Raw genomic sequence first — 21,901 nt, 5'->3', positions numbered from 1 at the left:
TACTACTACAGCGGCCGAATCACTTACAATGACATGTATCAGATGCTCAGGCACATGTGTCCACCACTAGGCCTGGGGAAGAGGTGCCCCGCCCGGGTCGCCTACAAGGTAGACCCCTTCCCCTCCCCCCTCCCTCCCTTCCTTCCCCTTTCTCCCCATCCCCCTCCCTCGTGGGTCCCCCCCCATCCCCCCTCCTCGCCCCTCGCCCCTCCCAACTCCCAATCCTCAGCGCTGTCATTATTGTCTGTTAGTGGTGGTGTGGTGGTGAGCGCTGTTTTTTTTTATTGGTCGGAACTGGGGATTGAGGGATGAACGGAGGGAGGGATCGTCGTGAAGTAGAATGATAGTGAAAGGATAGTCGGTCCCTGCGACCCTCCAGATATGCTAAGCCACAGGAGCAAGGGAACGGAGGAAGCCTTGTCTGCCCTTCTGCACCCTGCACGGGCCTATACACACTCCTTACACACAGATTTATCTGCTTTTGCCCACATTTGGGAACGTCTTCTTCCAAGTAGAACCAATTCAAAAACCATGACCACAGCCTTCTGGAAGTCAAGTATCCTTGATCTCAGGTCGGCCATACTCTATTGGGTCGCTGATATTACCAATTTACTGGGTTTCGGCATCAAAATGCACCGTTTATTGTTAAAAACTGAAATGATTTGATAAGCACTCGTATGAGTAGTTTTACATTTATTAACATATTAATGGGTATCTATCTGCAGTTTTTCTTACATTGGAGAGCCGGTAGGTACACTGGCATATATTGGCCTTAATATTACTTAGGGTGCTCTCACACACACACAAACAAACAAATGAACAGACAAAAGGATGCGGGTACAGAAGGATAGGGAAGGGTGTGTGTCTTGAGTCCTCTGAGTCTCTCATTCCTGTGGATGGCACCATAGCTACACACACTCTCACACACACGGTCATTCAGACAGGGTCTTCATTTCCTGACCACACACATATTTACTGTACTTCAATCTTCAGCCCTTAGCTAGGAGGGGATAGTGACACAAAGACATTTGTGGCCACATTATTTGACAGGAAGTTGTTGTTTGTTGATTTTAATGACAGTGAATCTACAGTATTTGGGCATTATGTTCACTCCCATTACAATCGACAAATACAGTAGATAGACAGTCATGTCTTTAGCAGTCTCCCTTTTTTGTGTCTTTTCCCCCTATCTTTTCCCTTTCTTTCCTTTCCTTTGGGAAGCCCTGAGCTTTTTCCACCCATCCTGTTTTACTGTCAATGCAGTTCTGATCTGTTTGTCTTCTTATCTTTTCCCTCCCCCTCGCTCTCTCTGTCTCTCTCCCCCTCCCTCTCTCTCTCTGTCTCTCTCTCCCTCCCCTCTCTCTGTCTCTCTCTCTCCCTCCCCTCTCTCTGTCTCTCTCTCTCCCTCCCCTCTCTCTGTCTCTCTCTCTCCCTCCCCTCTCTCTCCATCTCTCTTTCCCTCCCCTCTCTGTCTCTCTCTCCCTCGCTCTCTCTGTCTCTCTCTCCCTCCCCTCTCTCTGTCTCTCTCTCTCCCTTCCCTTCTCTCTGTCTCTCTCTCCCACCCCTCTCTCTGTCTCTCTCTCCCTCGCTCTCTCTCTCTCTCTCTCTCTCTCTCTCTCTGTCTCTCTCTCCCTCGCTCTCCCTCGCTCTCTCTGTCTCTCTCTCCCTCCCCTCTCTCTGTCTCTCTCTCTCCCTTCCCTTCTCTCTGTCTCTCTCTCTCCCACCCCTCTCTCTGTCTCTCTCTCTCTCTCTCTCTCTCTCTCTCTCTCTCTCTCTCTCTCTCTCTCTCTCTCTCTCCCTCCCCTCTCTCTCCATCTCTCTCTCCCTCCCTCCCCCCTCTCTCTCTCTCCCGCCATCGCTCTCTCCCTCACCCCTCTCTTTCTCTCTCTCTCTCTCTCCCCTCTCTCTCATCTCTCTCCCTCCCCTCTCTCTGTTTATTGCTCCCCCCCTCTCTCTCTCTCTCTCTCTCTCTCTCTCTCTCCCTCCCTTCCCCTCTCTCTCTCTCTCCCTCCCCCTCTCTCTCTCTCTCTCTCTCTCTCTCTCTCTCTCTCTTTCTCCTTCTTTCTCATTCCTCTTCCTGTCCACTTGTCTGTCAGCTTCCACTACGCCAACATTATCCAATATCCCACTCCCTTACATTCTCTCTCCCTCTGTCCCTCTGTTCTACTGTCCTACTGTCTGTCTCTCTCCCTCTGGCCTACTCTCTCCCTCTGCCCCTCTGTCCTACTGTCTGTCTCTCTCCCTCTGTCCCTCTGTTCTACTGTCCTACTGTCTGTCTCTCTCCCTCTGTCCCTCTGTTCTACTGTCTGTCTCTCTCCCTCTGTCCCTCTGTTCTACTGTCTGTCTCTCTCCCTCTGTCCCTCTGTTCTACTGTCCTACTGTCTGTCTCTCTCCCTCTGTCCCTCTGTCCCTCTGTTCTACTGTCTGTCTCTCTCCCTCTGTCCCTCTGTTCTACTGTCCTACTGTCTGTCTCTCTCCCTCTGTCCCTCTGTTCTACTGTCCTACTGTCTGTCTCTCTCCCTCTGTCCCTCTGTTCTACTGTCTGTCTCTCTCCCTCTGTCCCTCTGTTCTACTGTCCTACTGTCTGTCTCTGTCCCTCTGTTCTACTGTCCTACTGTCTGTCTCTCTCCTCTGTCCCTCTGTCCCCTCTGTCCTACTGTCTGTCTCTCTCCCTCTGTCCCTCTGTTCTACTGTCCTACTGTCTGTCTCTCTCCCTCTGTCCCTCTGTCCTACTGTCTGTCTCTCTCCCTCTGTCCCTCTGTCCTACTGTCTGTCTCTCTCCCTCTGTCCCTCTGTTCTACTGTCCTACTGTCTGTCTCTCTCCCTCTGTCCCTCTGTTCTACTGTCCTTGTCTCTCTCCCTCTGTCCCTCTGTTCTACTGTCCTACTGTCTGTCTCTCTCCCTCTGTCCTACTCTCTCCCTCTGCCCCTCTGTCCTACTGTCTGTCTCTCTCCCTCTGTCCCTCTGTTCTACTGTCCTACTGTCTGTCTCTCTCCCTCTGTCCCTCTGTTCTACTGTCTGTCTCTCTCCCTCTGTCCCTCTGTTCTACTGTCCTACTGTCTGTCTCTCTCCCTCTGTCCCTCTGTCCTACTGTCTGTCTCTCTCCCTCTGTCCCTCTGTTCTACTGTCCTACTGTCTGTCTCTCTCCCTCTGCCCCTCTGTCCTACTGTCTGTCTCTGTCCCTCTGTCCCTCTGTTCTACTGTCCTACTGTCTGTCTCTCTCCCTCTGTCCCTCTGTTCTACTGTCCTACTGTCTGTCTCTGTCCCTCCTTCCTACTGTCTCCTTCTGTTCCTCTTTCCTACTGTCTGTCTCTGTCCCTCCTTCCTACTGTCTCCTTCTGTTCCTCTTTCCTACTGTCTGTCTCTGTCCCTCCTTCCTACTGTCTCCTTCTGTTCCTCTTTCCTACTGTCTGTCTCTGTCCCTCCTTCCTACTGTCTCCTTCTGTTCCTCTTTCCTACTGTCTGTCTCTGTCCTACTGTCTGTCTCTGTCCCTCTGTCCTACTGTCTGTCTTTGTCCCTCTGTCCTACTCTCTCCCTCTGTCCTACTGTCTCCCTCTGTCCCTCTGACCTACAATCTCCCTCTGTCCTACTGTCTGTCTCTGTCCCTCTGTCCTACTGTCTGTCTCTGTCCTACTGTCTGTCTCTGTCCTGTCTGTCCTCTCTTCTCCCTGCTCCTTCTCTCCACTCTGTCCAGGGCTGTGTCCCAAATGGCACCCTATTCCGTATACAGTGCACTACTTTTGACTAGAGCCCTATGGGCCCTGGTCAAAAGTAGTGCACTACATTGGGAATAGGGTGCCATATGGGACAGGGTGCCATTTGTGACGCAGCCCAGCAATTCCCTATTGCCTATTGCACTCATGGAAGTCCTTAGTGTTCATGGATAACAACAATGATAGATGCTGTAATGGCTTAGATGGGTTACATGCTAGCTTGTCGTTGTTTTAGTACGCTAATCCTGAGAGAAGACTTTACGTTAAAGACCCTAACCCCTAAACCACTTTCTCCCACCTTGGACTGGTCATAATCCAAGAGTAGTATTTGACCTCATTCTTACGCTTGACCTTTCTAGCCTTTGTTAAGGTAGTGTTCTAACCTTTGGTAAGGTAGTGAACTTTCCAGGAAGGTCTGCTCTGTTTGGGATATGACCATTGGTTGGCCATTTTTGGTGATAGATTGATATGGTTTCAGTCCTCGTCTTATTCTCTTGTCTTGTTATACTCTCTCTCTCTCTCTCTCTCTCTCTCTCTCTCTCTCTCTCTCTCTCTCTCTCTCTCTCTCTCTCTCTCTTACTCTCTCTCTCTCTTTCACTCTCTTGCAATATCCTCTCTTTCTTTCTCCCCTTGACTCACGTATCGTCTTGATTTCTTGTTTTTCCTTTTTAAATGTCGTCACAATCCCCCTCCCTCCTCCTCTACCAACACCCTTTTTTATCTGTAGCTCCATCTCATGAAATAAACCTTCCAGTTCTAACTCCACTAACGTCTACTACTACTTCTCCCCTGTATACAGTAGCCCAACATCTGGTTGGTCAAAAACAAATCATTCTTCTTTTTTTATTATTTTCTTCTTTCAGGGAATGTTATTACTAAACATCTTTAACTGACCCCTTTTAGATAACGCAACCGTTTTGCATCGAGAGAGATCTGATCTGCCAATCCGGACCTTTGCATCATGTCTAAAAGACTAAAACTAAAGACTTTAAATTCCCACTCTTCAAATAGCCTGCATAGCTTTGTAGGAAACCATAGAGAGAAAATAAAACAATTCAAAGTGATCAATACATAGATATTCGATCCATCAATGCTAATAGATGATACTCTCTGTGTGCGGATGCACGGCTGCTTGTCCTGTGAGGGAGAGGGGGAGGAGAGGGTGGAGGTAGGGGCATGCTGCTTGTGGAGGTATGTTGAATGTCGGGGATCCGGGGGTGTTGGGAAAAGCATGCGTCCGTCGCATTCTCTGTTGCATGGCTTGTTGCTATGGACACCGGGAGGCTGTGGATGTTGGCTGCGACGACTGTTGCCACATGCTTTCGGGCATGACACACACACACACTCACACACTAACATTGTTTCACACGTGCTTGCCCGTCCTATGTGAGTACCCAACGCTCATGTTCAAAAGGTAAAACCAATCGATGACCGACTACTAGATATGAAAAAACAACCACCCTGGGTTTGTTGTTTTATCTTGCAGTTCATCCATTGGTTTTACCTGTTTAGAAATAAATAAATACAAACCATGCAGGGAACCTCCATATAGGTAGGGGGAGCTCTATAGCAGATGCCTTGATAAAACACACTAGTCTCCTGATGAAGAGTAATACAACTACACCAGTGATACTATTGTTTACCATGTCTTGCAGTATATTCCAGTATATTCTGTTAATATACTGTTTGTTAGTGGAAGGGTAAAGGGGGTTGTATGTGTACATGTGTGTACATTTGTGTGTAATAAGATGCGTGAATGCATACCGTTGCATTCACACATTATTAGGGAACATGGGCATAGGTTGGGTCAGTTGGTCGTCGGCCATTGTGGTGCCGTGTGGCTCTTGGCTCTCGCAGTCGCTTATTCTGTAGCAGACGGCCCATTGGATAAATGTGTAGTTGTTTGAGTATCACTGGCCAATCAGGAGACAATCAGGAAGTACTTTTCCACTGTTTACTTTGGAAAAGGCTGTTTTATAGTTTGGAAATCATACTGTGGTTACTACATATGACAAAGTCCTTTAGCACACAAAGAGATATAATACAGGCCTACAAGAGACCTCTGACAATCAAGATACTGCAAGTGGGGTTGGGTTAAATTCCATTTAGATTCAGTCACTTCGGGAGATGAATTGAAATTGACATTTTTTTTTCTATGAAGATTTCTTTCAATTCATGAATTGGATTTCAATTCCCTCCATGAACTGTGAGGTGAAACTGAATTGCACCAAATGTATGTGTCTACAGAGTCGAACATATCCCTGGCTAAATAAAAAAAGTAGCTAAGATTACCGACACTGAAACCTTTTTTGGCTGTTGCCGTATCGAGCTCCCTCAAACCTTTCCCCTTACCTGGAGGTTCAGACCACACCCCCTACCACGGACACACTCTCTTTTCTCAACCTCTCCACCTGATTGGCTCTCCACAGAGGCTGCTGCGCATGGACTTGCCGGTTGCTGAGGACAACTCAGTGCATTTCAACTCCACCCTCATGGCTCTGATTCGGACGGCGCTCGACATCAAGATCGCCAAGGGTACGACCTTCTCTCCTCCTCCTTTTCTGTCTCTCTATATCTACTCAACTTTTCCAGCTGTCCTTTTTTACTATTTTTGTCAATGCCATTCTGATCTGTTGTTTCCTACTTTTTCCCTCCCTACTCTTTCTTTCTTTCTTTCTTTCTTTCTTTCTTTCTTTCTTTCTTTCTTTCTCTCTCTCTCTCTCTCTCTCTCTCTCTCTCTCTCTCTCTCTCTCTCTATTTCTTTCATTCTTTCTCTCTTTCTTTCTTTCATTCTTTCTCTTTCTTTCTTTCTTTCATTCTTTCTCTCTTTTTTTCTTTCTTTCTCTCTTTCTTTCTTTCTTTCTTTCTTTCTCTCTCTCCCGTTCTTCTCTTACCATATCCCTTCCTTTCTCTCTTTCTTCTTCCTTTTTACTTTCTCTCTCTCTCTCTTTCTTCTTTCTTTCTCTCTTTCTTTCATTCTTTCTTTCTTTCTTTCCTTTCTTTCTTTCTTTCTTTCTTTCTTTCTTTCTTTCTCCCTTTCTCCCTTTCTCCCTTTCTTTTCTTCCTACCATAGGTATGGTATCAGTCCTGTCCTTCCAGATAGTGGTGATAAACCAAACCTTTATAAATGCTCCAGAAGTGGATTAATCCAAATCTTTTTGATTTGTGTGAATGTGTACATGTGTGGCTGGATAACTTGTTTTTTTGCGTGCATATTTGTGTGTGTGTGCGTGTGTGTGCTTGCTTTCCTGCCTGCGTGTGTGTGTATGTGTGTTTGCGCTTGCGTACGTGCTTTTGTGCGTACCTGCGTGTGTGTATGCATATGCGCACGTGTGTGTGTGTGAATGTCTTGGCATGTGTGTTGGGCAACACAGGAGGAGCCGACAAACATCAGATGGACGCTGAGCTGAGGAAAGAAATGATGGCCATTTGGCCCAACCTCTCTCAGAAGAACCTAGACCTCCTGGTCACGCCACACAAGTGTAAGTTACACTACGAAACGTAAAACACACGCTACGATGTGTGTGTAAGTGTGTAAGTGTGTCCGACGATCACCAATTCACCAAGAGGACAGCTTCTACTAAACGTAGTCACTCACTGCTTCGCTCCCCCTGATCAGGACGACCACGGACCATCTCCCTACTTATACACACTCATGTTCATACACACAACCCCCTCCCACCTACACACACAACCCCCTCCCACCTACACACACAACCCCCTCCCACCTACACACACAACACCCTCCCACCTCCACACACAACCCCCTCCCTCCTACACACACAACCATCTCCCACCTACACACACAAACAAACACACAAACACACACACAAACACACACACAAACACACATACGTACGTATGGCTGGTCTGTGGTGTACATATGTACAACCATAACTCCCTCTGTACATCCTCACCTCTCCCTACTTACAGTTCTTAGAAAACGTAAACACACTCACACGATCCCTTTTCTACCCCCACTCAGTAAGTTCCTGCATCAGGGGGTGCCTGCTATAGACCCTAACCCTCTATAGAAGTCTTTTCACTACAGGGAGTATGGGCCTCTATATAGGCTTAGTATAGTAGTAGAAGTATAGACCTATAGTAGTAGTAGTAGTAGTAGTAGTAGTAGTACTGTAGTAGTAATAGTAGTAGTAGTAACAATAGTATAGTAACAGTATTGTTATTATAATAAGATAGAGATCAAATGTTCTACACCCAGTGTAGTGTAGCATGCTGCCTTAGTGTTAAATATAACTTGAATTTATTAATTTAAAGTTATACTTCACTGAAAGTAGAGCAGCATGCAATGTTGATAAAGTACTTCATAGTATTGCACTATACAATTACTATTATTATAAAGTATTATTATACTTTTTAATAAATTGATATGCTGGGGGACTTCTAGCCATTTCTCTGTGAATAGACCATCATTTATTTTTCTGAGTAAAGAGGTGGATTTTAGTTGAAAACAAAGCTCAATATTTTTCTGATGTTTAATGTTATCTGTGTCATCCAAACTCTGGGTGCCAATCTAGAGTTTTTGGAGGAAAAAATGGAGCTCCTGTTTCTGAAGGTATAGATAAGGTGAAGTGATGATCTATGGTAATGGTGAAATGACACTTTAGTCCTCCATAGAAACAGTTTAAGCACTATGCCTGTTAAAATGAAAGTGGAAGAAAAAATTTATGTTAAAGAAAAAAAGAACTGATTGTGAAAAGACTATCAGCTCTGTTGTATACTGTACAGTGTTGTAAATATGTTGTATATGTGCTGTATTTGGTTGTACCTGTACTTGTAGGCACATTTCAAATGACACCATTACCCAATTCCCTGTATAGTACATAGCATTGTGTATATTCTTGCATATATACTGCTATTAATAGTGCATATATAATTAATATATTCCTATATAGTGGATAATATATAGTGTAGTGCACGACTTTCAACCACAACTTTATGGGGAATGAGTAGTGTGTGTTAGTGTACAGGGTGTCATTTGATGCAGTCACCGTGTCTTATGTATGTAGGGTGAATTTCATACATGTTTCCTTGATTCCTTTCATCCTTGATTCTTGAGTCATTGATTCCTTTCATCCTTGATTCTTGAGTCATTGATTCCTTTCATCTTTGATTCTTGAGTCATTGAATCATTGGCTCTTTCTCAAAACGTATTGGAAGGGAAGGTCTGAGGGAAGGAACCTCTGATATTTTCCCCCAATGCTTTTTTGAAAAGGAGGTAGACGAATCAAGGATTTTTAAAATTTACCCTACAGTTGCGGCCACTAAAACATTTGTTTTCTAAAAACCCAAACTACCGCTAGGAGACATAGAGCGAAGTGTTGCGCACACATTGGCAGCAATTGTTCTGCCAATACGGCAACACGACCAAACTTTTTAGTGCCCGCAACTGTCTGTCTGTATGTGTGGTGTCGTAGCATGGTTGGTCCCCCACTCCCATCCCCCTCTCTCTCGTCTCACGGCTCAGGGTCCCATCCACATTGTGGTCTAATCGAGGCAGGGTAACTTGTCCCTCTCTCAGCAGCCACAGACCTGACGGTGGGGAAGATCTACGCTGCCATGATGATCATGGAGTATTACAGACAGAGCAAGGCCAAGAAGCTCCAGGCCCTCCGCGAGGAGCAGGTACCCACTAGACCCAGACCCACCCCAGTGACCTCCAAAAACCCCACCCCAGACCCAACTCTTCCTGCCCCCTTAGATCCTCTTTCCAACCCTCTCCAGCTCTCCATAGCCTCTCTTGCCTCTCTTGCCTCCAGACACCCATGCTCACACACCCCAGTGAACCCCAAATCATCCAACCCCCTCAGCTCCCCTTCCTTTAGCCCCTCAACTCTTCCTCCCCCTTTACCCACCATCCAGAACCCCTCTGCCTGCCATTCTTGGTCCTTCAAACCCCAGCACCCCCTTTCTAGTTCCTGCCCCCTTAGCTCCCCTTTCCAGACTTCCTTGATCCGTCAACCCCCTGGCCCTTTATTTCCCCCTTTGCCCCCCCTGCTCGTCCTCCCACCTCCACCTCCCCCGCCTTGGGACCCTCCTGATGAGCGCTGCCTGGTCCTGGGTTTCCCCTATAGCATGCTGACTCCAGCTACCTCTCTCTCTCTCTCTACTCCGGCACCAGGCTGTTTCTGCCTGTTTCCCAGTTAGCATGATGGACGGCTATCGTAGGCTGACACCCGGCCTGGCTCTTCTACTCGCTATCTCTCTACCTTTACTCTACCTTTACTTTACCCCCCTCCTACCCACCACTTGTATATTTACTTAAAGGAGCAATCTGCAGTTCAAACAATAAAACAAAATTGCAGATTGCCCCTTTAAGGCCTTCTTTGGACTCCACCCCTTTTTAAGCATGGGGTGGATAAAGGGTGTAGTGGTGAGGAGAAAGGGGGTGATGTTTTAAACTGTCAAATTGCAATTGTTTTGTTTTGAAATTGATATGAATAATAATGATACAACATGGCCAATGTACGTATGCACTCCTCTTGTCTATGAATGCTGTGTAAATACACTACCTCTTAATGTAATGTGCACTATTTCTCTAAGACCATTTCTGCATTTACTGGGATACCCCATTGCTCCTATAGCTCCAATGCTCCAATCCACATTTTCAATCTTTTTTTATCTTCCTTTGGAGGCTGAAGTTAAAGTAATGGTTCATCCAAAAATCTAAGTTTCTTAGATGTTTTCTTGGATGTTTTAAGAAAGATAATTGGCACCCATCTTATTCTATCCAAGTTCAAATCCATGAGATGGGGATAAGGATCTTTGGGTATTCAGTAGGGGTGCTATTCAGACATGAGATAAGTTGACTTAACATGGACTTAAGTAAAAAATGTTGACTTAAATCCATGTTTTATTGACATAAATCCATGTTAAGTCTACTTATCTCAAGTCTGAATCGGGCCCTAGGTGAATGGAGTGTACGGTATTTTAGACCCCTGTCTATGAGTTGGTATGATCCTCCTGAATGCTGTCATCTCATTGGTTGCACTGACTGTCCAGTTCCATACAGGCTCCTCCTTCTCAACATCACCAGCTGGCCTGTGGTGCACAACGGCAACTATGTCTGTCTGTCTATTCCTCCTTACCTTCTTCCCTCTTTCATTTCTCTGTTGTACTCTTTCCATCCTTAATTCCTTCCTTTCTTTAGGTCCATCACTCCTTCATGTACCTTCCCTTCATCCCCCGTTCAATCTGTCCCTCCTACTTTCTTAAACTCCATCCTTCCTCCCTCCTTCACACAACTGTTACACTACCTTTCATTATGTCTTTATCTATTCTCCAATTTATATAGTTTATTATTTATATATATATATAGTCTTTCCTATTGTATTTTCTTAGCACTGTTTTACTGCCTGTCTTTTCACTGTTGTAATCTGTCTTTCTACCACTGTTTACCATGTCTCTCTGTGCCTGCCCCAGGTCTGTACCTTTCTATACATTTTGTTACGTATCACACTCTATCTATGTCACTCCTCTATCACTCTTTTGCATATTCCATCCTTCTCCCTCCGTCTTTCTCTCCCTGTCTATCTGTCTGTCCATCCATCCCCTCGTCCCTCTGACTCAATTTGTTCTTCTAGGAGGGGGGGCGGGACCTTGACTTCTCAAACCCTCCCTGATTGGTCAATCCAGGTTGATTGTCACCAAGCCTGTCTAACCAGAACCCTTCTCTCCTCTGTGTGTGCTCCTGTCTGTGTATTCCGTCATCTCTGGTTGGTTGTTTGGATGTTGAGCTGAGGTTCCTGATGTAACCATTGGACACTCATGTAACAAAACCGTCTCAGTGAATCTTCAGTGGTATTCATGAACGTGCTCTTTGGGGAAAATCCTAACTTCCACTTTCGGTCGAATTCTCACTTACATATGCATTGATGTCAATGGGGAAACTAAGTTCAAATTCAAGTTAGGATTTTGCCCCTAAGGTTGTGTCTCAAATGGCACCCTATTCCCTACATAGTGCACTACTTTTGTACCTCATCCTCCATATTCCATTTCACTTGTTAGTATATTAAATTTTCCCGTAAGAACTCCCTGTTAGCGAGCACGCTCCAACCCAGGTTCACTCCCATTCATTTAGCCGTTAGCATTTTAGCTTTTGGTCCGGATGGACATGACTGGATCTGTAGTCATGTCGCCAACAACACCACCACAGACCAGCCAATGGCAGACCTCCCTGGTCCCTCCACACTCCATATATGGGCAAAACAAAGAGGACTTCTGAGGAGCTGTTTTGACGCAGGAAGTAGAAGTTTCCCCCAGAGCCATATACAGTGCCTTCAGAAAGTATTCATACCCCTTGACTTATTCCACATTTTGTTGTGTTACAGCCTGAATTCTAAATTGATTAAATATATATTTTTTCTACCCCATAATGACAAAGTGAAAACATGTTTTTATAAATTTTTCCAAATGTATTAAAAATGTAATATAGAAATATCTAATTTACATAAGTATTTACACCCCTGAGTCAATAAATGTTAGAATCACCTTTGGCAGCGATTACAGCTGTGAGTCTTTCTGGTAAGTCTCTAAGAGCTTTGCACACCTGGATTGTACAATATTTATTCTTGAAAAAATTATTCAAGCTCTGTCAAGTTGGTTGTTGATCATTGCTAGACAGCCATTCTCAAGTCTTGCCAAAGATTTTCAAGCCGATTTAAGCCAAAAACTGTAACTAGGCCACTTAGGAACATTTAATGTAATCTTGGTAAGAAACTCCATTGTATATTTGGCCTTGTGTTTTAGGTTATTGTCCTGCTGAAAGGTGGATTTGTCTCTCATTATCTGTTGGAAAGCAGATAATGGCCAGGTTTTCCTCTAGGATTTTGCCTGTGCTTAGCTCTATTCCGTGTCTTTTTATCCTAAAAAACTCCCTAGCCTTGCTTATGACAAGCATACCCATAACATGATGCAGCCACCACCGTGCTTGAAAATATGAAGAGTGGTACTCAGTGATGTGTTGTGTTGGATTTGCCCCAAACGTAACACTTTGTATTCAGGACATAAAGTTAATTTCCTTGCCACATTTTTTGCAGTTTTACTTTAGCGCCTTATTGCAAACAGGATGCATATTTTTGAATATTTCTTATTCTGTACAGGCTTCCTTCTTTTCACTCTGTCAATTAGGTTAGTATTCTGGAGTAACTACAATGTTGTTGATTCATCCTCAGTTTTCTCCTATCACAGCCATTAAACTCTGTAACTGTTTTAAAGTCACCATTGGCCTCATGGTGAAATGCCTGAGCGGTGTCTTTCCTCTCTGGCAACTGAGTTAGGAAGGACGCCTGTATCTTTGTAGTGACTGTGTGTATTGATACACCCTCCAAAGTGTAATTAATAACTTCACCATGCTCAAAGGGATACATTTTTACCCATCTACCAATAGGTGCCCTTCTTTGCGAGGCATTGGAAAACCGCCCTGGTCTTTGTGGTTGAATCTGTGTTGAAATTCATTGCTCGACTGAGGGGCCTTACAGATAATTGTATGTTTGGGGTACAGAGATGAGGTAGTCATTCATAAATCATGTTAAACACTATAATTGCACACAGAGTGAGTCCATGCAACTTATTATGTGACTTGTTAATCACATTTTTACTCCTGAACTTATTTAGGTTAGCCATAACAAAGGGGTTGAATACTTATTGACTCAAGATATTCCAGCTTTTCATTTTTAATTAGTAAATGTAAAAAATAAACATAATTCCACTTTGACATTATGGGGTATTGTGTGTAGGCCAGTAACACAAAATCTCAATTTAATCCATTTTAAATGCAGGCTGCAACACAACAAAATGTGGAAAAAGTCAAGGGGTGTGAATACCTTCTGAAAGCACCGTATGTATATTTCAGGGTTGGGGTCAATTATATTTCAATTGCAGTCAATTCAGGAAGTACAGTGAAATTCCAATTCTCTTCAATGCTTTTCAATGGGTAAAATTTGGAATTGGAACTTTATGAATTGACTGAAATTGAAATGGAATTGACCCCAACCCTGGTTGCCACTAAGCACTGACTGGCACAGGATCAGATCAGGTCTTCATTCTCCTAATGGTGAAGGTTATCAGATGGTTATGGTAATCTGATCCTAGATCTATGGTTAAAGCATGGGTGGGCAATTCTAGCCCTGGAGGGCCAAAGTATTTGTTTCAGTCAAATAATCAGCGAGTCCTCAATTTAGACACCAATTAATGAATAACCAACTAGAAAGCGTAATTTTTCAAGAAAGATTTTGTGACTTGCTTCAGCTGTCCAGAAGTATTTTATGTTCGTAGAAGAAGTTTAAATTGTTAGAGGCTAGTGTTGAAAAACTGAAGCTAGTGTAGTGGTGACTATTATATATACTTAGTGTTGGGCTGGAACAAAAGCCTGCACCTCCTCCCTTCTTCAGAGCTTCAATTTCCCACTCTAGGCAACTTCTAACCTCTAATCCATTACTTTACCCAATTGTGCCACCTGGTGGGAGCATGCTGCGGTGCATCCTCTCCTTTCCTCTGCGTGTGTGTGTGATGTGTTGGTATACACACCTACACACAGATGTAGGTATGTGTGTGTGTGTGTGTGTCCCTGCCTGAGTGTGTCTGATGCCAGCCCGAGGCCATGTTGTATCTCACACAGAACCGAACACCGTTAATGTTTCAGCGCATGGAGCCGCCCTCCCCCGGGGCAGGCGAAGGGGGAGGAGGGGGAGGCCCCGACGGGACGGGAGGAGGGATGCCAGGGGTCAACGGCCTCCCCGCCACAGAGCACGACCCCAACAGCATGTGAGTAGAACCGTACACTCTCTTTCTCTCTATCTCTGTCACACACACACACACACACAGCATGACCCCAACAACGTGAGTAGAAGTGATGGGTTATACATACACACACAAATACATACATAAGCATGCCAACACTCACAGTATACATACTATAGATCACATGAGGCTGCTGAGGGGAGGACAGCTCATGTGTTTGATGTATTTGACACCATTCAACTGATTCCGCTCCAGCCATTACCACGAGCCCGTTCTCTCCAATTAAGGTGCCACTAACCTCCTGTGCTGTAGATACATACACACACATATGCATACATACAGTAGAATACAGATACAGATGCTGGTTTGAATACCGGAGCCGACAAGGTGAAAAATGTGAGCAAGGCACTTAACCCTAATTGCTCGAGGGGCGCTGTACAATGGCGACCCTGGCCCTGACTCCACTCCCTGAGTTGGGATATGCAAAACAAAAACATTTGTATTACACACTTGTGTGTAACAGGACAAATATAAGCACCCCAAAAAGTATTATTACATGCACACAACCTGCACATACAAACACTTTGTACACGTTTCTCACTGGGTCTGTTTCTTCTGTTTCTACACTGTTTGGACTTTTTATCTGCTGCATTCCCCAATGACTCTCTCTGTCCTCCTCCTTCTCTGTGTGTCTCTCTGTCCTCCTCCTCCATCTCTGTGTGTCTCTCTGTCCTCCTCCTCCTTCTCATTGTGTCTCTCTGTCCTCCTCCTCCTTCTCTGTGTGTCTCTCTGTCCTCCTCCTCCTTCTCATTGTGTCTCTCTGTCCTCCTCCTCCTTCTCTGTGTGTCTCTCTGTCCTCCCTCTCCTTCTCTGTGTGTCTCTCTGTCCTCCTCCTCCATCTCTGTGTGTCTCTCTGTCCTCCTCCTCCTTCTCTGTGTGTCTCTCTGTCCTCCTCCTCCATCTCTGTGTGTCTCTCTGTCCTCCTCCTCCTTCTCTGTGTGTCTCTCTGTCCTCCTCCTCCTTCTCTGTGTGTCTCTCTGTCCTCCTCCTCCTTCTCTGTGTGTCTCTCTGTCTTCCTCCTCCTTCTCTGTGTGTCTCTCTGTCCTCCTCCTCCTTCTCTGTGTGTCTCTCTGTCCTCCTCCTCCTTCTCTGTGTGTCTCTCTGTCCTCCTCCTCCTTCTCTGTGTGTCTCTCTGTCCTCCTCCTCCTTCTCTGTGTGTCTCTCTGTCCTCCTCCTCCTTCTCTGTGTGTCTCTCTGTCCTCCTCCTCCTTCTCTGTGTGTCTCTCTGTCCTCCTCCTCCTTCTCTGTATGTCTCTCTGTCCTCCTCCTCCTTCTCTGTGTGTCTCTCTGTCCTCCCCCTCCTTCTCTGTGTGCATGTGTGTGTGTGTGCGTGCGTGCCTGTGTGTGTGTGTGTGTGTCTGTGTGTGTGTGTGCCTGTGTGTGCGAGTGCTTGTGTGTGTGTGTGTGTATGTGTGTGTGTGTGTGCCTGTGTGTGCGAGTGCTTGTGTGTGTGTATGTGCGTGCCTGTGTGCGTGTGTGTGTGTCTGTGTGCGTGTGTGTGCCTGTGTGTGCGAGTGCTTGTGTGTGTGTGTGTGTGTGTGTGTACCAGACCTCCAGAGGGTGGGATGACAGAGAGCCAGTCGTGGGTGACAGCTAAAGCTCAGGAGATGTTTAACAAGACGGGCAACTGGAGCCCAGAGAGACCCTACCCCGAACATCTCCATGACAACAGACACAACCCCCAGGTAACGCAACACAAACATATAACAAACACATGCAGGTCACCGTGGTAACGCAGTAACCGCACAAACTGAGGCCCAACTGGGATTCTATTGAGGTTTTCGGACAGTGGCTGTTAGTGTATAGGCCTACAGTTGTTCCATTGTGTCCTATATGAGTAAATATGATGATGTAATACATGTGTATAGGTATACACTACACTATATGATAACTTACAGTCATGGTATGCAGGATTGGCACATGTTTTAAAGATATCTGTATAGCTTACAGTATATTCCAGTAAATTGTTGACAACACATTCTCCTTTTCTGGAGAATGTCACTCCATTGGTATGGTATATTACATCCTCATTCCTAGCCGGTATAAGGGAATGACAGACTGTCTATACTGCTAATCAACCTGTATTTATGCTGGTGATTCACTGAGAAGGGCTTGATTGGTCAAGAGATGGACAATATTCCATCCCTCTCAGCTGTGCTGCTCTGAGTCAACTTTTGGACTCTTTGAGTCGTCCCGCTCAAGGTCTTCCTCTTCAATCTCTCTCTCTCCCCTTCTATCTACATTTCACTCCGTGAAGAACTATATTCAACCTCCCACCCCTTACTGCCATACTCTTTCTTTCTGTCCTCTCTCATTCTCTCGATTCTCTCTCCTTTCTCTCCAACACTCTCATGCCATCTCTTGGCCCATCCTCGCTGCCCCCTGGCTCAAACCAAGTCTTGGGCCTACAGGTGGGTGGTAGATGGGCTCCCCCCACTCTCTCTACCTGTTGGACTGTGCCAAGCCCACCCTGGTGTCTCATCTCTCTCAGAGTCAAATTAGTGAAGAACCATAGATATGCATATATTCTGTGTTTTGTTACACTGTGTAAGAACATAGATATACAGTGCATTCGGAAAGTATTCAGATCCCTTGACTTTTTCTACATTTTGTTAAGTTACAGCCTTATTCTAAAATTGATTAAATAGTTTTTTCCCCTCATCAATCTACACACAATACCCCATAATGACAAAGCAAAAACAGGTTTTTAGACATTTTTGCAAATTTATAAAAAAATTAAAAATGGAAATATCACGTTTATATAAGCATTCTGACCCTTTACTCAGTACTTTGTTGAAGCACCTTTGGCAGCGATTACAGCCTCGAGTTTTCTTGGGTATGATGCTACAAGCTTGGCACACTCGTATTTGGGGAGTTTCTCCCATTCTTGTCTGCAGATCCTCTCAAGCTCTGTCAGGTTGGATGGGGACCATCACTGCACAGCTATTTTCAGGTCTCAAGAGATGTTCGATCGGGTTCAAGTCCGGGCTCTGGATGGGCCACTCAAGGACATTCAGAGACTTGTCCCGAAGCCACTCCTGCGTTGTCTTGGCTGTGTTCTTAGGGTCATTGTCCTGTTGGAAGGTGAACCTTCCCCCAGTCTGAGGTCCTGAGCACTCTGGAGCAGGTTTTCATCAAGGATCTCTCTGTACTTTGCTCTGTTCATCTTTCCCTCAATCCTAGTTTCCCAGTCCCTGATGCTGAAAAACCTCCCCACAGCATGATGCTGCCACCACCATGCTTCACCGTAGGGATGGTGCCAGGTTTCCTCCAGATTTGATGCTTGACATTCAGGCCAAAAAGTTACATCTTGGTTTCATCAGACCAGAGAATCTTGTTTCTCATGGTCTGAGTCCTTTAGGTGCCTTTTGGTAAACTCCAGGTGGGCTGTCATGTGCCTTTTACTGAGGAGTGGCTTCTATCTGGCTACTCTACCATAAAGGCCTGATTGGTGAAGTGCTGCAGAGATGGTTGTCCTTCTGGAAAGTTCTCCCATCTCCACAGAGGAACTCTGGAGCTCTGTCAGAGTGAACATCGGGTTATTGGTCACCTCCCTGACCAAGGCCCTTCTCCCCCGATTGCTCAGTTTGGCCGGGCGGCCAGCTCTAGGAAGAGTCTTGGTGGTTCCAAACTTCTTCCATTTAATAATGATGGAGGCCACTGTGTTCTTGGGGACCTTCAATGCTGCAGAAATGTTTTGGTACCCTTCCACAGATCTGTGCCTCGACACAATCTCTGAGCTCTACGGACAATTCCTTTGACCTCATGGCTTGGTTTTTGCTCTGACATGCACTGTCAACTGTAGGACCTTATATAGACAGGTGTGTGTCTTTCCAAATCATGTCCAATCAATTGAATTTACCACAGGTGGACTCCAATCAAGTTGTAGAAACATTTCAAGGATGATCAATGGAAACAGGATGCACCTGAACAAAATGTTGAGTCTCGTAGGGGTCTAAATATTTATGTAAAGAAGGTATATTTTTATTTATTTTTTAACAAAATTTGCTAAAATTGATCAAAACCTGTTTTTGCTTTGTCATTATGGGGTATTGTGTGTCGATTGATGTGGACATGTTTTTTAAAATACATTTTAGAATAAGGCTGTAACGTAACAAAATGTGTAAAAAGTTAAGGGGTCTGAATACTTTCCGAATGCTCTGTACATGAACGCTGTTACAGTATCTATGGCTCTGTGGGAAAATGTCTACATACTGCACCCTGCTGCCCATTTTAGGACTAGATAAACAGACATACAATGGAGATGCTTCCTTATTTTATAGCTACTTCACAGCCATGTTGGCAAGTGGAGACAAGACAATATACCTATTGAATAAGAACTACATAACTAACTATAGAATAGTTAAAAAAACATAGAATTATATAGAATTATAGAATCACTTACGATTCACTAATTTTAATACTATCAGAAGGACCCTCGCTCTGAGTCTCCTGCCCCTAGCCGGCAGTGGTCACGCACCCTCTGGTCTCTGTTTTGCAGACGGTAGAGATGAGAGAGATGGGGCGGGACGGGTACTCGGACACTGAGCCCTGTCACCCAATGGCAATGGACAGGCATGGTCGGACCATCTCCATGCCCCGCCTCTCAGATGACAACCAAGTGAGCACCTTCATCCCCATCCTCCTCCTCCTCATCATCATCATCATAAACCCTCCATTCCTCCTCATCCCTCCACTCTTTCCCCTCCGTCCTCCCTCTTTCCCTCGCTCTGACGATCCACTCTGACCCATATTTGTTTGTTTGTTTATTTTTGTTTATTTGTATCCCATTAGCTTTTGCGGAGGCAGCAGCTATTCTTCCTGGGGTCCACAAAATACACAAAATATGACAAGTAACAAAACACTGATACACTGATAGACAAGGACAGCCAAACAAATTTAAATTACAACGATATACAAACAATTCAACTAGAAAAATACAAGTAATAATACAACAAATAATAATGTGTGCGTTAAAGTGTGTCTGTGTGTGAGTGTGTTTGTTTGTGTGTGTGTGTGTGTGTGTGGCAAGCCACTGTTTGTTAAGACTACTACGGGTAAAGTGATACATCTTAGAAACATTTTGGAGTGATGTATCACTTTAAAAGCAGTTTCCTTACACTCTTAACAGGGTGGTGATAACAGTGTGGTGCATGCTAATGCTAACTTAAAGAGTGAAATATTAGCATGGAGATATGCTAATGCTAACTTATATAGTGAAATATTAGCATGTCGATATGCTAATGCTAACTTAAAGATGGATTCCACAGTAGGGGGAAACAGCCCCACTGGCCGCCCCATCACCGTTGTTATTGTTTTTGTTGCCGAGCTGAGGAGTGTCGTGCAGCGAAAATTCCAGTACATATTGCGCTCTTCTATCGCGCGTGCAATGATGTCCGAGGGGAAAAAACAGTATTCGTTGTTTGCAGTAACTTCTTTGTTGTTGTAATATTGCAAACGGATGTGGCTGTTTCACCATTAAGGATTCCAGCTTTAAAGCAGCCAGGTCACTCAAGATTCATTTTGAAATTAGACGTCCATCCATGTCCCAAGGACGTTGGGAGATGCCTTCAAAAGCTGCCACTAGGGCAACAGTGAGCACTGTTACCAACAAGTACAGTTGAAGTCGGAAGTTTACATACACCTTAGCCAAATACATTTAAACTCAGTTTTTCACAATTCCTGACATTTAATCCTAGTAAAAATTCCCTGTCTTAGGTCAGTTAGGATCACCACTTTGTTTTAAGAATGTGAATAATAGTAGAGAGAATGATTTATTTCAGCTTTTATTTCTTTCATCACATTCCCAGTGGGTCAGAAGTTTACATACACTCAGTTAGTATTTGGTAGCATTGCCTTTAAATTGTTTAACTTGGGTCAAACGTTTTGGGTAGCCTTCCTAAAGCTTCCCACAATAAGTTGGGTGAATTTTGGCCCATTCCTCCTGACAGAGCTGGTGTAACTGAGTCAGGTTTGTAGGCCTCCTTGCTCGCACACGCTTTTTCAGTTCTGCCCACAAATGTTCTATAGGATTGAGGTCAGGGCTTTGTGATGGCCACTACAATACCTTGACTTTGTTGTCCTTAAGCCATTTTGCCACAACTTTGGAAGTATGCTTGGGATCATTGTCCATTTGGAAGACCCATTTGCGACCAAGCTTTAACTTCCTGACTGATGTCTTGAGATGTTGCTTCAATATATCCACATACTTTTCCTTCCTCATGATGCCATCTATTTTGTGAAGTGCACCAGTCCCTCCTGCAGCAAAGCACCCCCACAGCATGATGCTGCCACCCCTGTGCTTCACGGTTGGGATGGTGTTCTTCGGCTTGCAAGCTATCCACTTTTTCCTCCAAACATAACGATGGTCATTATGGCCAAACAGTTCTATTTTTGTTTAATCAGACAAGAGGACATTTCTCCAAAAAGTACGATATTTGTCCCTATGTGCAGTTGCAAACCATAGTCTGGCTTTTTTATGGCGGTTTTGGAGCAGTGGCTTCTTCCTTGCTGAGCGTCCTTTCAGGTTATGTCGATATAGGACTCGTTTTACTGTGGATATAGATACTTTTGTACCTGTTTCCTCCAGCATCTTCACAAGGTCCTTTCCTATTGTTCTGGGATTGATTTGCACTTTTCGCACCAAAGTACGTTCATCTCTAGGAGACAGTACGCGTCTCCTTCCTGAGCGGTATGACGGCTGCGTGGTCCCATGGTGTTTATACTTGCGTGCTATTTTTTGTACTGCGTGGTACCTTCAGGCGTTTGGAAATTGCTCCCAAGGATGAACCAGACTTGTGGAGGTCTACAAAAATGTTTCTGAGGTCTTGCCTGATTTCTTTTGATTTTCCCATGATGTCAAGCAAAGAGGCACTGAGTTGGAAGGTAGTCCTTGAAATACATCCACAGGCACACCTCCAATTGACTCAAATGATGTCAATTAGCCTACCAGAAGCTTCTAAAGCCATGACATAATTTTCTGGAATTTTCCAAGCTGTTTAAAGGCACAGTCAACTTAGTGTATGTAAACTTCTGACCCACTGGAATTGTGATACAGTGAATTATAAGTGAAATAATCTGTCTGTAAACAATTGTTGGAAAAATGACTTGTGTCATGCATAAAGTAGATGTCCTAACCGACTTGCCAAAACTATAGTTTGTTAACAAGAAATGTGTGGAGTGGTTGAAAAACGAGTTTTAATGACTCTAACCTAAGTGTATGTAAACTTCTGACTTCAACTGTAGGCTTGGGTGTTGTGGACGGGGATGACGGATGGGTCAGAGGGTCACATATTCAATCCCAGTGCTAGATACAATTTTTTAAATGTTGAATCCTATCCCAAACCTTAAACCTTAACTTAACCAT

General features: G+C 44.7%; 1 protein-coding gene across 1 annotated transcript in view; it reads left to right on the top strand.

Annotated features, from left to right (window-relative positions):
• Positions 1 to 21,901, top strand: part of cacna1ab (calcium channel, voltage-dependent, P/Q type, alpha 1A subunit, b) — a 149,084-nt gene that overhangs the window by 116,258 nt on the left and 10,925 nt on the right. The window contains exons 39-45 of the mRNA XM_045211660.1: positions 12 to 108; positions 6,144 to 6,249; positions 7,089 to 7,196; positions 9,257 to 9,360; positions 14,354 to 14,499; positions 16,085 to 16,220; positions 19,037 to 19,156. Of these exons, the coding sequence (XP_045067595.1) occupies positions 12 to 108; positions 6,144 to 6,249; positions 7,089 to 7,196; positions 9,257 to 9,360; positions 14,354 to 14,499; positions 16,085 to 16,220; positions 19,037 to 19,156 (817 nt within the window). The remainder of the gene's footprint in view (positions 1 to 11; positions 109 to 6,143; positions 6,250 to 7,088; positions 7,197 to 9,256; positions 9,361 to 14,353; positions 14,500 to 16,084; positions 16,221 to 19,036; positions 19,157 to 21,901) is intronic.

This window comes from Coregonus clupeaformis, chromosome 38 (genome assembly GCF_020615455.1).
Source record: "Coregonus clupeaformis isolate EN_2021a chromosome 38, ASM2061545v1, whole genome shotgun sequence".
In the NCBI taxonomy this organism is placed as follows: Eukaryota; Metazoa; Chordata; class Actinopteri; order Salmoniformes; family Salmonidae; genus Coregonus; species Coregonus clupeaformis.
Note: the sequence above shows the minus strand (reverse complement) of the source record. Positions and strands in the feature narration are given on the sequence as shown.